A 24131-nucleotide genomic window follows, 5' to 3' on the forward strand; every position below is an offset into this window, starting at 1 on the left:
CTGGCCCTGTGGATCACTTTGTTTAGTCTGTTGGCGTCTGCTTCCCAAGCAAACAACAGCACCAGGACAGCACTGGACCACCAAAGACCCATAGAACATCCTCAGCACTGTGCGGCAGATGCTGAGGGACCTCAACCCTCCTCAGATAACAGAGGCTGGTTTGACCCTTCATGTCGAGGGCTTCAGTGATTTAACAGCAGTCAAGTTCATTATCAAAGTTGTAAAGGATTTAATATCTGTAAATATTGCTATTCCCCATGCTACTAGTTATTTCTGTTACTGTCTTGTCTTTGAATATATCTGGAAAGAGACTCTGGAGCTAGGCTGTTAATACATTTCAAAGCCAAATTCGATAAAACTAAATGAGTAAACTCTCAAAGCTGAGTAGATTGTCTTATTAGTATGTGACAGTGATGCCGCACAACTGGCTTTTTAAGCATGAGTATAGCCTTTTCAGTGCCTGAGTATATTAGGAAATGTTATACCCTTCAGTGCATGCTGGACTCTGACATGTTTTTTTTAATACCTTTTCAACACATTGCGGTCACTTTAATCACGTCTATCCAAACAACCTCCCTGAACATCTGTGGGACCCTTCCCTAAATGTTCATCCAGACAGACCGTCCCTTCTATTTATAGTTACCTCTGTGATGTCATTCAGTGGGGCGTCGAAATCCTTTGCTCCCTCGGCGAGGCTCAAAATTGTGTCATTTTTCATCTTCTGCAGCCCCTGTGTCCTTCTTTTATTGAATAAAGCCAGCCTTTAGGGAAATGCAGGCCTGTCTTCTCATTCTGACACTCTTTTGTCTATGCCTATGTCTCTCTTGTCCTTTGTTCATCTTTTTTTAAAGCAGTGTGCCAGTTTACGCTCACACTGACTTACCTTCATTCTCCTCCAATTACATCTCCCTTATTGCTTCTCTTTGGACATGCTGTCGGATGTGCAGTTTATTTTTTGTCAGATGTGTACCTGGGGCTGGCTTTGTATGAAGAAGTAATGGTCTTATCAGACGTGTGTTGGTTCAGTACATTTCATTTCTGATGCTTTTACCCAAAGCAACTTACAAAAAGTGAATTAACCATAAACATAGAACTCAGAACCAACACCAAACCATTGTAATTGCTGGTATGCATTAGTTTCAATAGTTTTTTTCTGAGTTGTGTTTATTTTGCCAAGAACACAAGGTGGATGTGTAGACTTTTTGCTGTCCTAATGTCAATGGGAAGCTTGTTTCACTATTCTGGAAAAAGGATAGCAACAAGTCATGATCTTGTTGATGATGGTCACTTTGGTCCAACACAAAGGGAGTAGCGAGCTGATTGGCCGATTCAGAGCAAAGTGCCCGTGTGGTTTAACCATTGTCCTTGATGAAGGAAGGACTAGATTACTTCCACAGCACTGGTAGGCCAATGCCAGTGTCTTGTAGCAATTCTATCCCAACCCCTGCAGTCAACATGTCAAAGTTTCCTTGGGCAAGTTAAGTAACCGAAGTTTCTCCTGATGGCATGGCAAGCAGTGTGTGAGTCATGCCATCAGGATGAATGGTTGTGAATGGATAAATGCTGACTTGTATATATTTAATCATTTTGAGAGTCGCAAAGACGGGACAAGCGCTGTATACATGCAGTTTACCCTGTTTACTTTGGCTGTGGATGAGACGAGGGTTGGATGCAGGTGTAGAAGCTGCATTGTCTTTAAATCCACTGGCTAGCACCACTGGCACATCTTCTCCGCCGCTGACTTATTCCAGAGAAAGCGGGGCTGGACCCCTCTGGGCTCGGCCGTCCACGCTGGCGAGCTACGTGCCTGGCGCCCGATATGGATAGTCATGTCTGAGTGTGAAAACCATATCCTGCATCACCAACGGGATTACGCTGGATTACAACTCAGCACATTCACCTCTGGGGCCGTAGCCAACAGCAGGCCCCGGAGGACTCGACGAACCTGTCCATACAATCCCTCTTGAGAGGACAGGGAAGACATTGTTCTTGCAGCTCGCAGCAAAGCCTTTTGTATTCAGATGTCTCACCTATTGATTTCCCTTGCACGCATGACAGATGTCACCGCGGTGCGTAACAACGATCCATAAACCCCCAAAAGCAACAAAGAGCTTCTTAAATGAACATGCGAACCCACCACTATCTATTTCTCCCTATCACGGCTTTACTCTCACTTCATTAATGCACGTGGACGGACAAAAGACAGCTGCTCCCCTCGGAGGAGCATGCCTCACTAAGCCCGCCTACCCCGCTCAGCTCTTCTGCTACTTATTACGTGGCAGTGGTGACAGTGCAGGACAGCTCGGGAACAAAATCTACCTGCAGAATTTAATTAGGCGGTTTTCATGGGGGCCTGCTTGCTGGGGAAGATGTGGGCCAGGGGAGTAGGGACGGAGGACGGCAGACAGGAGGAGACACACTCTACGATTCGCAGCAGTCGGAGAGGGAGACTTTGAAGAGAGCGCGACTCAAATCGATGCTGCATTTTGCGTCTAATGAGACACCTGCATTCTTTCTGGCCAGCAAAATGGCATCATAGTTCCAAATAACAGTTTCACCATCTGACTTTTCTTTGCTCATAAATTCATTCTGTGTAGTTCAACAAATAATGGATATCGATCCATCTGCACATCTTTGTTAGTGTCACTGGAGTCTCTGTAAAAGCAACTTTTTTCTTTCAGCACTCCCACCAGTTTCTCAGAAACTGTCATTGTTTTCTCTGAGTGTGTAGAGCATTTAACCTTGGACGTATTGTACAGTGTATCACATGCCAACATCACAACAGTTGCTACAATACCGTGTACTGTATGTTTATAGTATATAATGGTGATATTTTAAATGATTAGCCAAACATTTAATTTAATAAAATACAAGAATGTTTATAAAAAATAATTGAAATGCAACATGCACAGAGGCAGAGCCTTTGCTGTCACGGCTACACTTGTATTCACCTTTAGAAACGTACCTTTTTAGAAATGCCTTTATGTGATTTTATTTAAGTTTATTATTTTCTATTTGGTTACTCTGTACTTTGTTTCTTTAAATGAAGTTGTTTAATTATTTGTCTTGAACGGTGTTCTGTTTTATATGAACATCTCTCTTTAGAAAGGTGCTATATAAATAATGTTTATCATTATTAATACAGGACATGCAAAATGAATTAAACAAAAAATAAAACATTTATATAACAGAGCAACACCACTGTGTCCTTGAGCTCTGACATTTTTGTGGTATTTTTTATTATATTTGGACCACTAAGTGTACTTTTTATTTTGCATTTTAATATTCAGTATATTGGATAAACTCTAAGGTTTTGTGCGTTGCCCACTTCTTAGGTAAAGCGATCCTTGGCCCTCCGCGGCTCTACCAGGAGCTGCAGGAGCTTTTGCCAGCATGACCTCTCTGTGGTGGAGGAGGTCACCCTGCTGGTGGGCACGCTGCAGGGGACGTACCCAGGTACGTGTTGCTTCACGTTAATCTGAAATCTTACCCAAAGCCTTAGGTAAGATAGGCACAGGTTCCCTAAGTTTAACTGACTCTATAGGAAAAAATGCTAAATTCATGGTTTGTTCCAATTTGATGACACCATTACACAACCTACTGTAGCTCTCAGTGTTTTCTTTCTTTCATTTGAAATTAAACACTTAAAACAAAGATCATTTCATCCAACAACTGCCTTTAGTATCACAAATGATTTAAAAACCAGTTTCTAAATATTGTCTGATACATGAATATATACGGTATGTATGTATAATAAAGGAAATATGGAATGTATTAGGTCAACTTTGGCTTACTTTATAAAAGTGAATCTGCCCTAAGAGCACAGAGGCATCAAAGACAACACTAAAGAAGACATTTAAAATGCTGGATCCAGTGCAAACTAATTGCAAAAGGAGTCTAGATGTTTAAAGATTGAACCAAATATTCATTTTGTATCTTCAATCTCCCAAAGCATGAAGTCTCCCATCTATCTCCTCATCAACAGGGCAACGATGGAGGGTATGAGATGTTCCCTCTGATATACAAAGTCAGATTTGCTTTGTTGAGAGAAAAAGCGGCAGCGCCCCTCCTGTGGAGTTACAATCAGGACACTTCCCAGTAGTCTGCCACTAACACATTAACCGTACAACACACTACACAACGGCCAGGGAGGAATACTCCAGCAATCACCAAAGAGCCTCTCAGGCTAATGGTGGCACCTTTGCCTCCCCGCGTTTAACGAGCACGACGTCCTCAGGAGGAGTGATATTAGCCTGGCAATACATGTCTGATTTTCACTTTCCACCAGTAATAATATTGTCCAGGGGAAGAAAAATACTGACAAAATACTTCTGCACAGCTCATTGACTTTAGGAAATGGATTTGATTCTGTTTTGACTTGAGGGACAATGTTTGACTGTAGAATGGATGCTCGTGTTAAATGTAGCATTACATTTGAGGGAGATAACAATGCCACAACTGTGTAGCGTCACATAATGTAATGCAGTTTGATGTGAGTGGACTGGTGGTTGTTAAAGATATGTGCGTTTGGACCTACTCCAGCTGAGAAACGAGTTTGAACTGTGTGTGTTTCTCCTTTCAAAGAACCTGAACACCACCGTGGCACAGGACTGGTGTCTGGCTCTACAGAGGCTTATTCGCATCAAAGAGGAACAGATCCAGAGCGCTAACAAATGTCGCTTACGCCTGCAGGTACCCGGCAGGCCAGACAAGTGAGTGAAATCTCAAATATATATGCACTGTAAAAATGAAAAAGTTAGGGCAACTCAAAGTGCAACTCTCTGCACTAGATTCTTGGGTTTTAAGGCCATCTAAAACTCTTCAAAGGGGCCCTATTATGCTCATCCTAAGTAGAGAAAACATGCTGACTAAGAATGTGGTGATTGTTATATCATGACATATTATGCTCATTTTCAGGTTCATGTTTCTATTTGTATGTTTCCTGTGACATGTTTACATGCTGTCATGTTCAAAAAGCTCTTTATGTTCTCACACTGCCTGTGCTGCAGCACCTCTTTTCACCCTCTGTCTGAAACCAGAGCCCAGTCTGCTCTGATTGGTTAGCTGGCCGGTTCTGTTGTGATTTCTCAACCTCTTAGATACAGTATGTCTGTATCACCTGGCAGTGGTTTATTAACGTTGGTGCAACCTTAACCAGTAATCAAATCACAACCAACTGAATCATTTGCATGCAATTATTGTAATGCTAACATTTCAGAGTTTGAAGGCTCACAGTGTGTGCACTGAGGGAAACGTATTGTTTGGCTATAAGTGTTTCTCAATTGCCCAACTAAGAGCCATATTATTATTATGTTTACAGTGGCTGTGCGAGAAGAAGTCAGATATTCAGCACTTGTTGGCAAAGTAATACATGCTCCTACACTTAATAGCTCTCCTGTTCCCCGCATATACTTGGGTTTCCTTTATATTATAATTTGAGAGTTTATCCACAGGAGTAAACTATGCGTACATACTGAAGGTTAGTACCCTAAACAGTTGACTTTTTATGTACATATTTATGGCTTTTAAGTGGCTTTCCCACAATGCAAAAGTGTCTTCTTCCTGAGTCTTTGTTCAGCCGAGCATTTATGTAAGCCATAGCAAGTTACCTTGTCGTACTGAGGATCTCTAAAGTGGTTGTCTAAACACGCCAAAGTGGATCCTTTTGAGAGGAGTGACTACTGAACGACTGAACGCCTACTTAGAGAAGAACAAAGATGGCAAGGAGAGAGCATATGAGTAGCTCAGAGTACTGCACAGGAACTGGGAATAGCAAATCATGTCCGATTATAATGGATCCCATCTTCTGGCTTCTGTTGGGGACTGGATAAAAAAAGAGCCAGGGGAAGACAACAAGATAACGATTGCGATAGACAAGCCAGAGCCCTGCTGAGAGAGACTGAGCAGTAGAAGGAGAGAGAAAGAAAGAAAAGAGGGAGAGTGATGATGGACCTCACCCATGAAAGACTTGGCTGGGTGTCGGCAGGGCAGCGGCAGTCAGAGGAGTGGGCCTAATGCTTCAGAGCCAGGGAGAATGTATCTGTGCCAAGCCAAGCTAAAGTGACAGCTTGAGCAGCAGAGCTGTGCAGATCACTTCTCCCACATCTCCCAGCTTCCTCGTCGGCTGTCACACCAGGCCTGCAGGGCCAATCTGCTTACTCAGATGTTTGGTGGAGCCAGATGTCATGCTCACAGGAGAGTTCCCAAATTCCCTTCAAGGGGTTCCCTATTTGCTGAGTTCTTGTGATAATGTCATTAGCAACTACACTGACAAGAATTCCCACCCCTACAACATCCAAACTGTGCATTTGTATTTAAAACTTGAATAATGGTGAGTGCTGAAATCCTACCTGCAGATGGAGGTTTTGTAAAAGAGGTCACATGTAACAATGTCAGCTGAGAGAGAGTAATCTCCTGTTGGGAAAAAGAGCCAATCCTGGTTGTGTGATAGCAATCTAATTGAGACTGGGCCTGGGTGTCCGGTGGGTGGACCGGCACTGAGCCTCGTGGCTGGGGGTGACAGGTGGCACAGTGGGTGCCCAAACCATTCTGACACTACCCAGGGTGCAGCAGTGGCATATTGCAGGGTAAAGCAGTGAGCAGACCGGCTCTGTCTCCATCACTAACACAATCACACACAGATGTGTTCCTTGCTCTCCTTATCTGTTTGGTAACTAAGTACCAATCAACAGGCTACAAACATTCTTCCAGAGTATATTCCGCATGTTGCATGTATTCCAATATGCTTCCTGCTGAGAAATGTTCCTGCACACTAGCCAGCATGCAGAGCAGAAACACACACACACACACACACACACACACACACACACACACACACACACACACACACACACACACACACACACACACACACACACACACACACACACACACACACACACACACACACACACACACACACACACACACACACACAACTTCAGGGGACATTACATTGACTTACATGCATTTCCTGGAGACTTATCCTAACCTTAACCATAACCAACACATGCCTAACCCTTACCCTAATCCTAAACGTAACCAAGTCTTCACCCTAAAATTAATGATTCCCCTTATGGCTCCATTTTGTCCCCATAAGGGAAGCCAGTCCCCACACGTGACTGTGTAAACAGATTTAGGTCCCCACAAGTATAGTTAGTAAGTAATTCTCTCTCTCTCTCTCTCTCTCTCTCTCTCTCTCTCTCTCTCTCTCTCTCTCTCTCTCTCTCTCTCTCTCTCTCTCTCTCTCTCTCTCTCTCTCTCACACACACACACACACTTCCCCACATAGAGCTGAGCCTTTGCTCTGATTGTGAGAGAGTGGGACCGCAGCAGGGCCCCCCTGTGCTGAGTCGGTCCCCTCCTGTTTGTCCGCGAGTGTCTCTCTGCAGTCAGGCAGCACATCACAGCCTCCACACTGCAAACAGACTGAGGACGTGGAGAGAATCCTGACTGCTGCCTCAAAGGCACCAGCCTACGTGTGACAGCAGTTCATTAACATCCTCCTTGTACTGCGTCTGCTGGAGGAACCACAGGCCATGGGGCTATACTGGCAAGCGATAGATACAGAGTTCACATTTCACAGTTTAACCAAATGTGTTTGTTGCTTCATCCTCCAACCCCACTCGCAGGGCACACATGAAGGGACAGTATTGTAAGCCTGCAGCCTCTGTTTTTTCATGGGCCCTTTTATGGACGCTTTGCAGGCTGCCTTCAAGGCGAATGGCAGACCTTACATCCTCAGTCATACAGTGTTACTGATTTGGCACCATATCATACCATCGCCATAGTTCATCCTGGCAAAGAATCTTACCCAAACAGACATGCTCGCAAACAGGCTCTGGAGATTCCTTATGACCTTCTTTCAGTGTCTGGACATCAGAGGGGATGCTCTGATTGTTCTCCGTGTGTTGGGTAGGTGCACGGCAGCATTTGCTTTACCCAAATTACAGAAGAAGATAACTAAATTCCTTCTGTCTCTTGTGGCATCCAGCCTTCGAGTTTTGCTTTTAATTCGTCCAGATATTTATAGATATCAACCTCTCAGCTTCTCCCCCATTACAATGGAATTTCATTTGAGGGGATATCAACTTTGGCAAATAACTAAAAGGTTTAACCAACTAAATGTCTTTTCAGGATCTGTAGTCTTTTTTTTGGCTGAGCCGCAGGAAAGCGTGGACCAGCCTTATAAACCTAAAGTCTGTCACAGAGAGAGTCAACGAGTGTGTTAGTGACCATCATTGGTGGGTCGAATTGGAGTTTTCCCAATGGCTATTGCTCTTTATAAAAGAAACTGCGCAAAAGTATTTCTGCTGGTGATGTGTCGTATTGTCATACTGATATTCTGTACACTCTGTGAAGACCACTGAGACAAATGTAACATTTGTGATATTGGGCTATATAAATAAACATTGATTGATTGATGTCTTGAAGCCCCTCTAGAGCCAAGTGAAGTTCCTATATCTTGCTCCCCAATATATATGTAAAGAGAACAGGGTTAGCCTAGAGTGAGCATCAATATTGCCCCTGTAGGCAAAAATAAATTCTCCAGTGTTTCATGCCCAAAATCTTGAAGCTGAATCAGGAAAGATATCTGGCTATATTTTCCCTAAAATCAGCATTTAAAGCTGTTAGCCGGTTCATAAATGGCATGGGATGCAACCTAGGTCTATTTAACGAAGTAACATAAGACATTTCCTCTCTGTGTGTTTGCAAGTGAATGAAATTGGATGGAAACACTTTAGATGAGTGATCCGGAACAACAAATGGATAAAAAGACATGATTACATTGGTTCATTTATTAAATTGATATGGTCCTGAATTATTTGACTTGAATGTACCATAAAGAGATCCTCTTGTGCTTTTTGGGGTTTGTCTTTTTAGACTCCTTTGTTTAGGTCTGTAACAGTGACCGGTCTGTCTGGTTTCAGACAGAGGGTGAAAAGAGGTGCAGCAGCACATGAGAAAAATAAAGAGATTTTTGAACATTAAAGCATGGATACCTACAGTATAGCAGTTTTCAAAAAAATGTGGCACATATACTGTACAGTATACAAGGTTTTGACCTAGTCTAGCCCATGCCTTCTCCCCACTCTCCTTAGTTTATAACAATGTACTTTTCAAGAAGCCAGTGTTCCCATAAGTTCTGTTACATCTGTGTGTTTTGTTGTATAATGGTGAGTGAACAGCAGTGCAGTTAACCCACCCCAACCTCTGCTCCGCTGTTTTTCCACAGGCACAGCTTGTTGTTTTTTTTCTCCTCGCATTCACACATGTAGACACATTCACACCTGGAAGCGACCCAGAATAACCACAGTCCTCTACTTTGAGCCAGTTATCAGGTGCAGCAGGGCTGGAGCTGAACGGCTCCTGTGGTACCATTTGTTTTGTCAACTGTAGTGGAAACCTTTGTGTGGTGTTTTATACTCACATACTGTTTGACCTAGATATATTTCAATATAGAATTTTTTGTTATGGTTTGTTTTATCGTGAAACACCATTATACCATATACTATTACACCATTTTTTTCTTGACCTCTTTAACAAAAGTCCTACTGATTAATTAATTCTGATGTAATCCAGTTATTTGATGCCACGCAAGGCTGTCAGAATGCGTTAAAGTTAAAGAAGTAAATGCCCAGATCTGTGACTAAGTAGATATTTGAGCTTGACATTAGACCCTATTGGCTATCAATTCCGCTCTACTCAGTGCAATGACATTGAACAGGATTAATGTGAGTTGCTGCATTAACTTTTCATTTCTACAGTAACACCCTCTGGTAATCAACTTTAGAATAAATCACGCACTTAAAATACATTTAAACTCAACAACCTTGTTAAGTGCATATTTATGCAAGGTTTGTTATAATTCTATGGTTTAGCAGAGTTTTTAAACAAGGTGACAACCAGGCATTAAACTCTGAACATGTTTGACATGACCCAGATTTTTAAAACGTGCTCATTATCCTGCATCATTCACAGCAATAATGATTGAAAGTCCTGTTAGCGACTCATCGAATGGCAGAAAATAGATGGATGTCAAAGTGTGGGGGTGGGTAGAAACAGGAAAACTACTTAGGGAATGACAGTCTAAATATGCATTTCGAGTGAGTGTTACTTTTTACCTCACATTTTTCACAAACACCTCAAAAACAGCCAGTAACTGATCCCACGTATAACCAGGAATACCATGTTTTTGTTATTTTCAGGATTATCTATCTTTAGTATTTGATCCACACTACATTTTTGCAGGCATTCTTATCACCTCTTTAAGTAACATCCCCAACTTTAAGTATTACTGCCGCATCAAGCTGGCGAGGAGGCGGAGCAAATTTACATGTAGATTCCTACAACAACAACATTAACATTTTGCCGTGAATTAGTTGTAATACTCGTATCAAAATTATTCTGAAATGACGACATACTGAAACTGTTTGTAAAAATACAATCACTTTCGCTTTTGCAAGTGTGTCCGCAAGAGAGCCGGCAAAAGTCTTTTAAAATGCATGTTTTGCGAAAGGAGATCGTAACAATCAGGCTAGGCTAAGCTATCGTTGTAGCTATCAACACTCAAATGTCTCGCTCAAGTTGAAAAAACGTTGGGAAAAAAAGAATGAATTGACGCAAAATTCGTATTCCTATTGGCAGCAATCGCGCCATTAAAATATATCTCTTATATTAATAAGTCCAATCTGATTGTCAAGTTGCTCCAGTAGGAAATAAACAAGCTCCCCTTAGGGACACTGAACCGTCTCCTTTAAATCATCTCACTATTTGCCGAGCACACTGTGTCTGACTGTTTCTCTCTCAGGAGGGTTGAGGTGAACTGAAGGATGGGTGCATGACAGGCTGCCACTCAGCACTCACTCCTACATCTGTCCCGTCCTTGTGCATTAGTGTCACATGTGTGCCTCGGCGCTGACCTGCTCCCATAAATCAGCCAGGCCTCGCTCCTCGCTTCGCTCCCTCTGCCCTCTCCCTCCCATTTTTTTTTTGACTCGTACCTCTCAGCCCTCCTCGTTTCTCCTCTGACTTCATTCCCGGGTCTAGTTCTCTATTCTGGCGGTGCACCACACCTGCACTGTGGCTGTCAGTCAGCGAGCAGGAGGGAGGAATCGGAGACTGCGTTTAGCATGTTTTTTAGGCTGTGTGGGCATGGAGTGTTGGCCATGGAATACAACCAAGTGAATAGTTGTATTTTCGTCACACTCTATCTCCCGTTCTGTCTTCAGCAAATTGCCTCTGCTATATTCAAACAGCGAAAGGCGTGAATTACACCTTTTACAAAAGCTCCACTTTTTCAATATGTCAAGGAAATTTGACATCTCACTTACTTTATTCTCTTCCTGACTGCAATCTCTCCGTCTGTCTTTCTCTCTGAGTGCGAGAGACTCGACCACTTTTCTTCCTTCCTCTGTGAAATTAAAGTGAATTTGCAGTGGGCAGTGTCAGGTGACATAATCAGAATTCAGGCTCCTCACTGTTCTCCTCTCTGTTACCTTTTAATGACGTCTGAATGTGAAATGTTCTTTGTTATGTGTCCCTGAGACCCCCTCTTTTCTTTTCACCCGCTCTCCAGCACTTTCCCTTTCTTTTTTCTCCATCACCTCTGAATCACAGTGGAATAATTGTACAGGTGACTGAGACAGGGCCATTATTTTGAAAAGCAGCTTAGTGCTTCAAAAAAGACATCTCATTCTCGGTCCGACAGCTTACCTGTAGTTCCAATAAAGCCTGACATATCGCGACTATAGTGTGCCTCTGAATGGACAGACAGACTGCTGAGTCATTGCTAACTCAGAGCCGAGCCTGCCACTCACACTTTTACCTGCTCAGCATTAGGAACTTATGTTATTTTAGTTGGCAGGATAGGGTTACAATATTTCAACACAAGCATGGCTATTAGACTAACATGCTGACGAAAACGTTACTAAAGTATTGCTAGAGGAAGCTCAATGTCGAGTTGGGAATGTACAGCTGGGAGTTGAGGTTGTATACTTCTCTATTTAGCAAGTAACACAAAGTGTGCATGGTACTTTATAAAGTTCATCCAGTCGTTGGTTTTAGGGCATGGCTCTTAGTTCAGGCCACACAGAAATCTCCCATTGGAAACGTTTCTCTGTGAGAGACTTTGCATTGCGGGGCTCACTTCGTTATTAACTTTGGTATTGACATTGGTGCTTTTCTTATTCGCTGGTGAAACTCCCTTAAATCACTCTCGTAAAATACCCAAGGTTATCTCTTGGTCATTCCCAAGTTTTTAATCCCTTGTGCTATTCAGATGGAGTGACCATGACGTAAACAAAAAGATATGATGAGAGCTGATTTGTCCATGTGGGAATGAATTGAGGTCTCTGTCTCATGAAATTATACCCATTGTGCTTCATAGCATGTTTTTACATTGTGTGATATACCGCAGTATGTCTTTCTTGGATAACTTTCCCTCGTTCTACCCTGGCTTAAATAATAACACAGCAGCTTGGATGGTCTAATCATGGAATCAGACTTACCTGGTCAAAGTGTGCACAGTTGCAGTTTGAGAATGATAAACAAAAATCTGCATCTTGAAAATGAAGTGAAGGACAGAACCTATGACTCAACCTGGTGGGCAGTTATTATGTGTATAGTATCTAGGACGCACTATGGGGTCCAGTGTCTTGCTGAATAGCACCTCGAATTGATCACCTTCCGGTTCTCATCCCAAGTCCCTACACACTGCCACATTGGTCTATACTGCTGAGAATATTCATTTGTTTTGCACTTCTTTGATGGACAAATACTTGTTTAGCTCACAGCATGCTTCATTCCAGGGTCCCAGCACTTCCTTGGATCGAAAAATAACAAAATATCCATCTCAGATATCTGAGCGCTTGATTCTGGGACACATAACGAGTCAGGCTATAAAAACACAGTTTGACTGACTTTTATTTGTTTACCTCAAGTTGTCTTCTGCTTTGTAGCCCAGTAATAGCCACATACAATGTGTACTGTAGCTCTTTCTTCATTGCAACTGCTAAGAAATATGCTCTTACCCACACCTGTAAGCAAAATGTCGACATCGGCAACATATTTACCACTTCAAAATCACCTAAATTAGCATATATGGACAGAGGCAAAATGCAAATTCCTGTCTACAGATGTTTGATCTGACATGTTAAAAGGCTTTAAGGGATATATGTTCGCATCATTTACACCGAAGAGGAAGACAGGATATTTGTCAACACTGTTAACTTTAAATTATGCATTCATAATGTAAATATATGCATATTTTAGTCAGTATAAAGCAGTGTTGTAGTCAAGTCACCAATTCACGAGTCCAAATCACTCTCGAGTCACCACTCTCTGAGTCCGAGTCCAAGTCCGAGTCACCAAGGGAGAGTCGTAGTCGAATCCAAGTCCTAGTCACCCAAGGAGTGTCCGAGTCGAGTCCGAGTCATCATTACTTGTGTTCGAGTCCAAGTCCGAGTCACCCAAGGAGTGTCCGAGTCATCATTACCTGTGTTCGAGTCCGAGTCCAAGTCCGAGTCACCTAAGAAGAGTCCAAGTCAAGTCCAAGTCACAAGTCTTCATGTATTAATCTTCGTGGATATATGTGTTGAGATGTAGCTGCTCCTCTACATTGCTTTTATCCTGTCATGTTATACTAATCTGTCTATTGAACTTCTGTGAAGCGAGTTTGGCTACAATTCTTGTAATAGGTGCTATACAAATATAAAGCTTATTACTAATATTATTATTATTATTATTATATATAAATAAACTATATTTAAAATGAGTTGCCTTTTAGAGAAGTGATTATATTTGTATGCCAATATTTTCCTATGGTAAAGTTTTCGTTTTGCACTTTTATTTTGATAGTAATAAGATCGGGACTCTTATTTTTGAAGGAACTTTTACCGGTTAAATCGGTTTACTGATAAAGATTTAGCCCCAGAAAGCACATGGCTAGTTGGCTTCAACGTCTTCTGCATGTTAAGTAGCCATGTGCTTTCGTGTTATCGGCTGAATCTTTATTTATTTATTAGATCACGTTACTCTGATGATAGTGTTCAAGACAGCCTATATGTCTGAACTCGATCCTTAGAGTAATGTGTTACGGAGCCTTCTCTTCAATATTGTTTCCACATAACGAGCATTTTGCGCTGCTCTTTTCCAATGTGGAAGCAGAATGTGTGAAAGCATACAGCACGATGCGGGGTGTGTCTGATACATCTTTAGACTGGAATAGCGGGGCCAAGTACGTGAACTCGCCTCGCAGGTGCACACGCCAGGATAGAGGACATCAGACTCCAGAGAAAATGTTACATTCACAGTCCGAGTCCAAGTCAGCGTACGCGATAATTCACGAGTCCGACCCTGCTGAAAAAATCAGCTTAGGCTGGATTAGTTTGCTGGTTAAGAAGGGTTTTGGACACTTTAGCTGGTCAGGATAGCTGGTTTGGTCACAGTTGTCTAGCTCAGTGGTTCTCAACTGGTCAGGCCTCGGGACCCACTTTTTACATGGTCAATACATCGCGACCCAACATTTTGAAGCACTGAAATCTATTCAACAAAAAATCGTGCTGTAATATACGCTTTTCAGCATACAATATTAATAAAAGTGAAGTACAGTGCATATATCCCTTATATCCCTTCACAGAACTAAAGTATGCTTTTAAAAAAGGTTTAATGAGATGATGGAATCAAAGCTGAACTATATAAAAAGGCAGCGTGCTGAAAACCCAACCCCAGCAGGGGGGTCTAGGGGGATTCTCCCCCAGGAGATTTTTTAGAAATACTAACATAAACTAATAACTATGCATTCTGGTACACTATGAGAAGAAAATAAATCTATTACTAGCTACCCGACATATTAATAATATTTTATGCCATTGTTTGTTTTTCACTTTGTTCTGACATCTTGCTGCGAGAAGAGTAAAGAGGAGATAGTCTGTGTGATTTACTTTAAATTGTGGGTAAGGGTAGATAGCTCCCATTGTTCTGTGACCTGTCAATCATCAGACCGGGAGTCATATTTCATTATGTGTTGATTTCTATCTGAAGTTGTAACCATGGATGTATAAAGAAGAGTTCTACCGCAAAGTTATTCTCCGTGGGGACTTCCGCCAACAATCTTGATTCTGATTGGCCAGAAGACTCGAAAAAACATCAGCAAAGATATTTTATTGAGAAGATGATCACTATGTGACAGAAGTTTTCAAAACCGTTTATGGTCTCCAACGCCGACTGCATGCACAGCGTTAGAAAATCAGGCCTTCAAAATAAAAGTTTGACTTTTCCCCCCCCAAAAAATTCCAATTTTTTTTTCTTCACTCACACATCCGCGACCCACTCGAAACGGGTCCGCGACCCACCAGTTGAGAACCACTGGTCTAGCTGGTTAGCTGGTCGGGATAGCTGGTTTAGCTGGTGGTCACAGTGGTCTAGCTGTCCAGGATAGCTGGTTTGGTCACAGTGGTCAAGCTGGTTACCATTAGCTGGTCGGGATAGCTGGTAAAAACTGGTGGTCACAGTGTTCTTCTAGCTGGTCACCATTAGCTGGTCAGACTGGATCTTGAGTAGAACTTTAACTGGGATTACTTGATGGTTAAGCTGGTCATATATGATGATGAAACACTCTCACCCAATTGCAGTAGCTCAATGAACATCTATCATTTCAGATCAGAGCACCTACCTTACCAGAAAGGTACCAGAATGTATAGAATGTCTGTAAATAAATACTCATACATCAAATGATTAGAAGCAGGACAATAATTTATAACACACAATGAACATTAACATACATTTGAAAACATTTTCAAAACACCCATTACTTCATATTTGTAAGCATTCAATTGTTTCTTTCCGTTTTTCACAAGGTCCTGTATTTTTTGTGAAATGTACTTCTCCCTCTCGGTCTTCTCCACGTTTTGTGAATTCAGCCATCCTCTGAAGCACTCTTGAAAAGAGAAAGGAAAAACAGATTAACTTTTAGCTTTGTGTTATGATTACTTAAATATGTGCACTGTGAGATGAACAAGAAACATTTATCAAATTTAGTTTTGAACTTTCACTGTGATTGGGTCTATTATCCACTTAATACACCGTATTTAATTTTTTTCTAAATTTACATTATTTAATTTCATATTCTGTTCTTGTAAATATAATATTATATTATATTACATGTATATACACTTTTTGTACTACTTTTTATTTTGTATTTTATTATATATGTTGCATTGGAGGAGCTCAGGTCAGAAGAATTTCATTGACATTTCTACACTAGCTGCTGAGCATATGATGATAAAACCTTTGAATATTGAATCCAACACTTTTTTCAGTGGAAAATCCTAAATTGTAGGATAGTTTGGCCAAAATAATGCTTTATGATTACATTTCTAGTGAGAAGTGTATATTTTACTTTCAGAATCTACCTCCAGTGGATCCGTAGGATCTACAGTATGATAGATATATTACTTTACACCCGGAAGTATGTATTGTCATTCTTATTGTCGATAAATTGAGGGATATACGCTATATTTTATTAACACCAGTATGTACTTTATACATCCACCTCGAGTGTTTGTCTCTGCACCGGAAATAATTTAATTTTAAAGTTCAGCCGCATATTATATAAACTATATCAGCGCCACACCTGCGTAACACATGGTGCCTCTTATCTGAACCATTTTTTAAGCGATTTGTAATTTTGCAGCCTAAATACAAAGATAACTCCACTCTCCTACCACTGCTTACCTCTAATGAGCCTTGGTAGAACTAGTGTCCGAGTCATGGGGTCCAGAACTGACTGAAGACATGTGGAACAGAGGACAGACATGGTTCGATGTACAGGGAACTTTTTGAACCTTTCTGCAGCGATAAATAAAGAAAACAAAGAAGACATTATCAATAATACACTGAACAAAAATATAAATGCAACACTTTTGTTTTTGCTCCCATTTTTCATGAGATGAACTCAAAGATCTAAAACATTTTCTATATACACAAAATAACAATTTCTCTCAAATATTGTTCACAAATCTGAAAAAATCTGTGATAGTGAGCACTTCTCCTTTGCCGAGATAATCCATCCCACCTCACAGGTGTGGCATATCAAGATGCTGATTAGACAGCATGATTATTGCACAGGTGTGCCTTAGGCTGGCCACAATAAAAGGCCACTCTGAAACGTGCAGTTTTGCTTTATTGGGGGGGTCCGAAAACCAGTCAGTATCTGGTGTGACCACCACTTGCCTCACGCAGTGCAACACATCTCCTTCACATAGAGTTGAACAGGTTGTTGATTGTGGCCTGTGGAATGTTGGTCCACTGCTCTTCAATGGCTGTGCGAAGTTGCTGGATATTGGCAGGAACTGGAACACGCTGTCGTATACGCCGATCCAGAGCATCCCAAACATGCTCAATGGGTGACATGTCCGGTGAGTATGCTGGCCATGCAAGAACTGGGATGTTTTCAGCCTCCAGGAATTGTGTACAGATCCTTGCAACATGGGGCCGTGCATTATCATGCTGCAACATGAGGTGATGGTCGTGGATGAATGGCACAACAATGGGCCTCAGGATCTCGTCACGGTTTCTCTGTGCATTCACAATGCCATCAATAAAATGTCAATTTTACTAACTCTTGAGAACTTAACAACTAATTTATTCTCCGTTGCGATCGCCCAAAGAGCTTAGGATAACATTGTCATGGTAACCTTTTTGGTTAGACACTCTACGTACTAAGCTATTACTGAAAGTAGCTAATTGATAACGCTGCACATCTTTTCAATTAGGTAAGACAAAACTCAATTTCTTTGTCGCTCCATTGTTTTTTTCCTGTTGAACCACGTGGCTAAACCCTCATTTTATGGTAAACATGCAACAGTACCCCGATTCCTCTAAATGGCATATTCCGGTTTCTTCAATAAACAGGCAAAGGGCTTATTCCAGTTTCTGAAAACAGGATGTGTTTTTAACATAAACAGGAAACTGGGAAAACACAATTATACACAAGTTATTCATGTCTATGTAAACACAATCTATGTTCTGAACATCAAATGCTCCCCCCTTCAGGCTTGAAAGGCGCCTTCTGAAAAACATGTAACTTTCTCTTTTGCAAAGAATGAATTCATTGCTTTCACAATGATTTCCAAAACCGATTCCCAGTTTCAAGAACACGTCTCAAACAACGTCTCAAACCTCCTCTGTGGCGTATAATACACTTGTACTCTGTCAATTTGTACGTTTGGTATTCATGCCCTTTTCTCTTTTATTTAACCAGGTAACAGGCTTATTCAGAATGAAATTGCCTTTTCTAGAAAGGCCAGGAAAACTGTTGAACATAACACAAAAGATAATAACAAGTGTCCACAGATTGACATGAGTTTTTTTTATGTATCTAAAAGGCCAAAGTCACATTTGTTTAATACAGAGATTCCATTTGTAGTTAGCATAATCATAAATAAACAGCCTAAAGGGGGTGTTTCATTACATTTGAAATAATTCATTATATTCTGACCTGTAATCTTGCATCATAACTGCATAGAGAGATACAGTCTCTCTCAGACACAGTAGCAGAGCAGATCTTCTGTAAGATATGGACTCCTACTGTGTTTGAGCTTGAATTTGCACCAAAAAGCCATTACCTATCACAGCCTGTACCGGTCATGCCTATTCCCAGCGGGTGCAGCGATTTACTGTGTCCTGGAGGTGCATAGCCGCGGGAAGTTATTTTACTTAGGGGGTGCAGTAAATTGTCAACGGGGGCGGGGGGTGCTCGTGAATTGTCAACGGGGGGGTGCTGCTGAGGGGTAGCCTCGCTGCGGGGACACGGTGGACCTCTGTCGCCTGTCAGCGCACCTTCAATGATGCCGTTTACAAAACACATTAAGGGCGGTGCCGGCCGTGAGCGAACCGACCGGCCGTTCTGTGATTCTCCATATTCTAGGGGGAGCACCCCTACTTCTCGCGGCTATGTGGAGGTGTGGTCGTCCCAACCTGCCCTGGATGTTGCAGGCGGAAATCAACAAGCCTTAGATTACTAGACCGAACCTCTGTGAAGCTTACCAACAGGCAAGCAGCTGTTCACACAGGAAAAAAAAATTGTTTTGCCATGAAATGAAAACTGTATTTTTCTTGTTGGTGCCCTGTTTCTCTGACTCTTTCTGGTTTGTATAGCACTTCCCATGTTTTTGTGATATTAAACCCTGTAGTATAGTCAACCTGATGTTCAGAAGAAAGTAGGACGAGATGTTTTAAAATGAAGGACAGAAGATAAAAACATTTATTTGCTAAATAGTTTCAATTTAATGCATAGGCGTCGGTTTGTTTCTTACTGAGGTCATTTCTGCTTGTTGTTACATGGATAGAGAAAACAATGCATGTTGCAATCATGTCTTTTGAATCTGAAGCTCCACCTGTATAATGTCCCTCTGCTATTTCCTTTTTTGGCAATGGAGGCTTAAATATCTGCACAATCCTCTTTTTAAACAGCCTGCACATTTGTAATTGCTTACAGGTTATCCACTCTGTTTTATTGATATTTCCATTGTGCAATATTAACAATTGTTCCACATCAATAACGTTTAAGGAGGTGATTTGGCATAATTCAATTATTGGACGAAGCAACTCGGATAGAAAATTGTTATGATTTTTGTACTGTAATAATTCAAGGATATACTTCATTATCTAATACATCATTGCTCTTGTTGGACTCTTGATGAACATTAAATAAAAGATCAACATACAAGCAGCATAACTGAAAATATTCTGTATTTCATACAACCTTTTGCCCCAATTACCAACAATTAAACTCAACCAGATGTTGATGCGTTTGGATAGCATAGTAACAACTAACTTAGCCTTGAGCCACTACTGTAGCCTAAAGCAAAGATTAGCACAAGGCTCCTTTGGTGCAAACACTCCACTCATCTGATTTGTTCATGTTAAAACCTCTGCAACAACTGTTGACTCACATAAAACAACTTCTGTTAACTTTGACATCCTACGTTTTACTCTTGTGCTACTCACGAATAACTGCAAATAGATGCTGATGCATTTGTTTTTCCTTTGGCGTGATCTGAATCGGCAGTAAAGGGCTGTTTGAACGCTGCTGTGAGAAGGACTCGTTTCTCGTAGTTTTTTTTGTCAAACTCAACTTCAGTTGAACACTGGTGAAAACCAATTTTAAAAAAAACGTAGTCCATTGAGTTAACTGGGTTAAGTCAACTAGCATGATGGTGCACTACACATTGAGTTCCAACATTAGTTGACATTAAGGCGTCTGCCGGTATTGACAAGCAATTTATTCAATGTCTTTCTTCAGAAAATGGGACCTTGCTATACAGCAGGGGTCTTCAACTAAAATTCAACGAGGTCCAGTTAGAGAAAATCTCCCCATGCAAAGGTCCGGAGCTTCAAAATGTCTAACTTGCTTCATGAATTAGTGTGATATATATTGAAGTAGCCTGTAGCTTTATCAACGTCTGCATGTAATCAACAACTGACTGCCAATCAAATAAAGAAAGTACAATTCAAAAACAACAATATTTATTGTCAATTAACATTGAACTATACAGATATACAGTAAATACTGTGGATATGTGTAATGTTCCTCTCGGGCTGCATTTACAAATAAAATAGAGAAAATAAATAAAATAGCTTTTGAAAATATGTGCATCTTAAAAGTGCTTAATTTTAGATAAATAAAATAAAGTGTAGCAGCAGCTTGAGTTTCCCTTTTTCTTTGTTAACCGTTTCACATCATGACTTAACAGTTTCAGCCGATTATAGAACAATATCAGTCTTTACATCATAACAATTGAACAGTTTTAAAGTTTCTCTTTCTTTCCCTCTTATATTGCAGTCCCTCACTCACTTTGTTCTGTTCAGTGCGAGAATTGAGCTTGAGCTTGAGCTTGTCCTGCCAGGAGTTTGTAAATCTGGGCTGACATGGAGTCAGGGCCATTCTCATACACATGCAGGTGCTCATTGGTTACAGTGATGCAAACACAGGTATGGTGAAAAAAGAGAGATCTATTCGAAGCAGAAAAAATACAGCGTAATATACCATCTGACAAAGGCCTGTGCTATAATGCTTCAATTAACTGCTATTCTTTATAATATACTCAGATCAATAGGAGACAGAAATGTTAAGTTATAAATCAAGGGTTTTTATTATTATTTACAGCAGGGGTGGGGAACCTTTTTCCTTTACATTTTTACAACATCCTCCGAGGGTCGTACAAATTATTGAACTCAACCTCTGCTTAAAAAAACTAAAATCACAGCCCATTCATTTGGCCTTTCTGTCATGCTGTGCAAAGAAAAAGCAACCTCTTAATCCAGATATCTCACCATGACTCACGTATGCATGCATGTGCACGGTGTGGCGTGACCGCCAAAACAGAAAGATTGGACACAAGATGTTTGCAAATGTATTTAGTTTCCTATCCATGTGAACATGATTTAAGTGGGGGGGGGGGGGACCTAACCTCCTCTAGGGGGGTCCGGGGGCATGCTCCCCCGGGAAGATTTATTTTTAAATATTGAAGTTAAAAGCATCAATCTGGTACACTTTGAGAGCAACATTAAGAGATCTATGGATACATCTCTCAACACCCATATGAAACAGAACTGTAAGCATATTTTTCTTTTTGGATATTTTACAAATCACTCCCATTTTAAACTCTATTCTTGTTATTTTTAACAACTTTTTTGTTACTGTCATATAGTATTTTATACCTGTTTTTCATTTAGTCTCATTAATAACTATAACGATCATATCAAGGTGTGCCTTAACCTCACTGAGCTGAGGTTATTTGAGCCTCTCAGGAGAGAGTTCTCTTCCACCTGGTTGTAGAAAAGCTCTTTAAATTCGTTAGCATAGCTAGCTAACCAGATGCTAATAACAACAGATCGCCACTGTGCTTACAACTAAAGACACAGCCACGCAGGGGCGGACTGGGACTAAAATTCAGCCCTGGAAACTGACCCAGTCCGGCCACATGAAATGTCAAATGTTAGAAATCCGCTGTTTATTATTTAAAGTTTTACGTCCGATTCAAAAAGTAGACTAAAATAATTAGTTTTGTTTGACTAAAATATGACTAAAATGCTCAGACTTTTAGTCGACTAAAACTTGACTAAATAAAAACAGGATGAAGGTGATTAAATATGACTAAAACTAAAAAGGAAATTTAACACAGGACTAAGACTAAAACTAAATAAAAAAATAGCTGACGAAATTAACACTACTGTAGCGGAAGTTTAGTAAAATTATTTTTGATGAAATACTCCAAATCTCCACCCTCCATAATTGCACTTGCTTCAGTTGCTTGCTACTTTTTAAGGGCAGTGATGACAGTTACAATACGAACTGAAGTTGATGCGATTTGATTGGATTGTGAGGCATGACGTAAGCCTCATCTGATTGGTCAATCCCTCAATTTTTTTTCACCAAGGGAAGCCAATTTTGGCTGGCCTCCTCTCGCAACAGAGAGTGCAATCTACTGTTTCACCATAACATCTAGAGGGGCGCTGTTTCACTCTTTGTAAAATACTCAATGAGAATGGGGGAGAGACGGGCCGGCAGAATAATTACCGAAACTAAACACAGTGTTTTTATTTATTTATTAAAATTATAACTACAATCCAAAAAAACAGGGGAAGCCTGACTTCCCTTGGCCTCCAGGAGAAAGCGCCACTGAGTTCAAGGGATAATTCTCACCCACCTCTTGCTCTTGCCCTGCACTTGTATGTTCCAGTTGAGCTGGTTCTTCCAGCAGCTCAACTCTGCCCCTCATCATGAACGCAGGAGGCTGGCTGTATATCTGAACTCGCGCCCTCATCATTCTCTTCATCATCTTACACTTGTTCTAAGCTGCTGCTGCAGTGCTTGTAGCAGCGCTGCTGCCAAAAAGGTCAGTCAATTTGCGACATTAATATGCTTCACCTGCGAGTGACTTCACCTTTTGTTCTCTCGCCTTCTCGGCCCCACCTTTTTATTTTCGTTTTCTTTGATTTTTATCCATGTTTTTTATTCTCCCTGTCTGCCGCGGCGTCTAATCCCTTCTCTTCGTGTGGCCGGTCTTTATTCTTCTTCGTGTGTGATTATTTGAAAGATAAGAACCACACAACTGCATTAGCGGCCGCTGTCGCCCTCTGTCGGCCGTCAGCGCAATTTAAATGATGACGTTAAACCTTTTTTTTTTTAAAGTGCCGGCCGTCAACGGCCCTTGACGATCGGCCGTTCTGTGGTTCTCCAGATTCTACAGATGGCCAGTCCGCCCCTGCAGCCACGCAAACACTGCGGCATGTGTACGGCTCCTTATGGGTATTGCAATATTTGAAAGGCTGGAGCGGCGTTCCGGTGCTCTCTGTCAGCACTCCTTTCAGACGAGACATATACCACGTGAAGACACGTTACGCTCGTGTTGTGTTCAAGGAACCTGTCCTTGGCCAGGAAAAACAGGTACTCACTTGTTTAATTATTTTTGCGGTCTAGATTTCTTCTTCTTTTTTGAAGTGAGAAGTTGTCCATCAGTCGGACTGACGGACGGACTCCCCCCCCCCCCCCCCCCACCCCCAAAACGAAAACTGTTCGGTTCTCCACGAATTACACAAGTCACCTAAATCAGCGTTAAAAAAGCGGGAGGCGCAGAAAAATCCCCTATTAATGTATTGATTATAGCTTCGGGTCCGTATAGGTCGGCGTCTGGGTCCGGATCCGGACCGCGGTCCTCCTGTTGCCGACCCCTGCTATACAGTATGTATCTAAAATGTACTTTTTTTCAAATGGTTTGCAGGGGGTGACTCAACTCTTAGCAAAAAGTATAGAAGTCTAACTTCTAACTTGATTTTGTTCACTCAGACAACATTTCATTAACGTGGTAATTGTCTCAAATGCTTGTTTTAATGCACCATATTGTTCATTTAGTAAGTTATCGTCCCTTTAATGCAAGGCAAGGCAAGGCAATTTTATTTATATAGCACTTTTCAGCACGTGGCGATTCAAAGTGCTTTACAGATTAAAAGCAAAAGACATTTAAGAACAAATACAAGAGTAAAATAAATGAATAAGCAGCGTTTGCTTTAGGGCGTGGCTTCATGTTATGATGTGGCTACCAATTAATGTGTTCTGGTTAGTTATT

General features: G+C 41.2%; 1 protein-coding gene across 1 annotated transcript in view; it reads left to right on the forward strand.

Annotated features, from left to right (window-relative positions):
- arhgef10la (Rho guanine nucleotide exchange factor (GEF) 10-like a) overlaps positions 1-24131 on the forward strand; it is a 175065-nt gene that overhangs the window by 58332 nt on the left and 92602 nt on the right. Inside the window, 3 exon segments of the mRNA XM_034205647.1 lie at positions 3336-3385; positions 3387-3453; positions 4583-4712. Of these exon segments, the coding sequence (XP_034061538.1) occupies positions 3336-3385; positions 3387-3453; positions 4583-4712 (247 nt within the window).

The sequence above is a fragment of the Gymnodraco acuticeps genome, unplaced genomic scaffold, assembly GCF_902827175.1.
Source record: "Gymnodraco acuticeps unplaced genomic scaffold, fGymAcu1.1, whole genome shotgun sequence".
In the NCBI taxonomy this organism is placed as follows: domain Eukaryota; kingdom Metazoa; phylum Chordata; class Actinopteri; order Perciformes; family Bathydraconidae; genus Gymnodraco; species Gymnodraco acuticeps.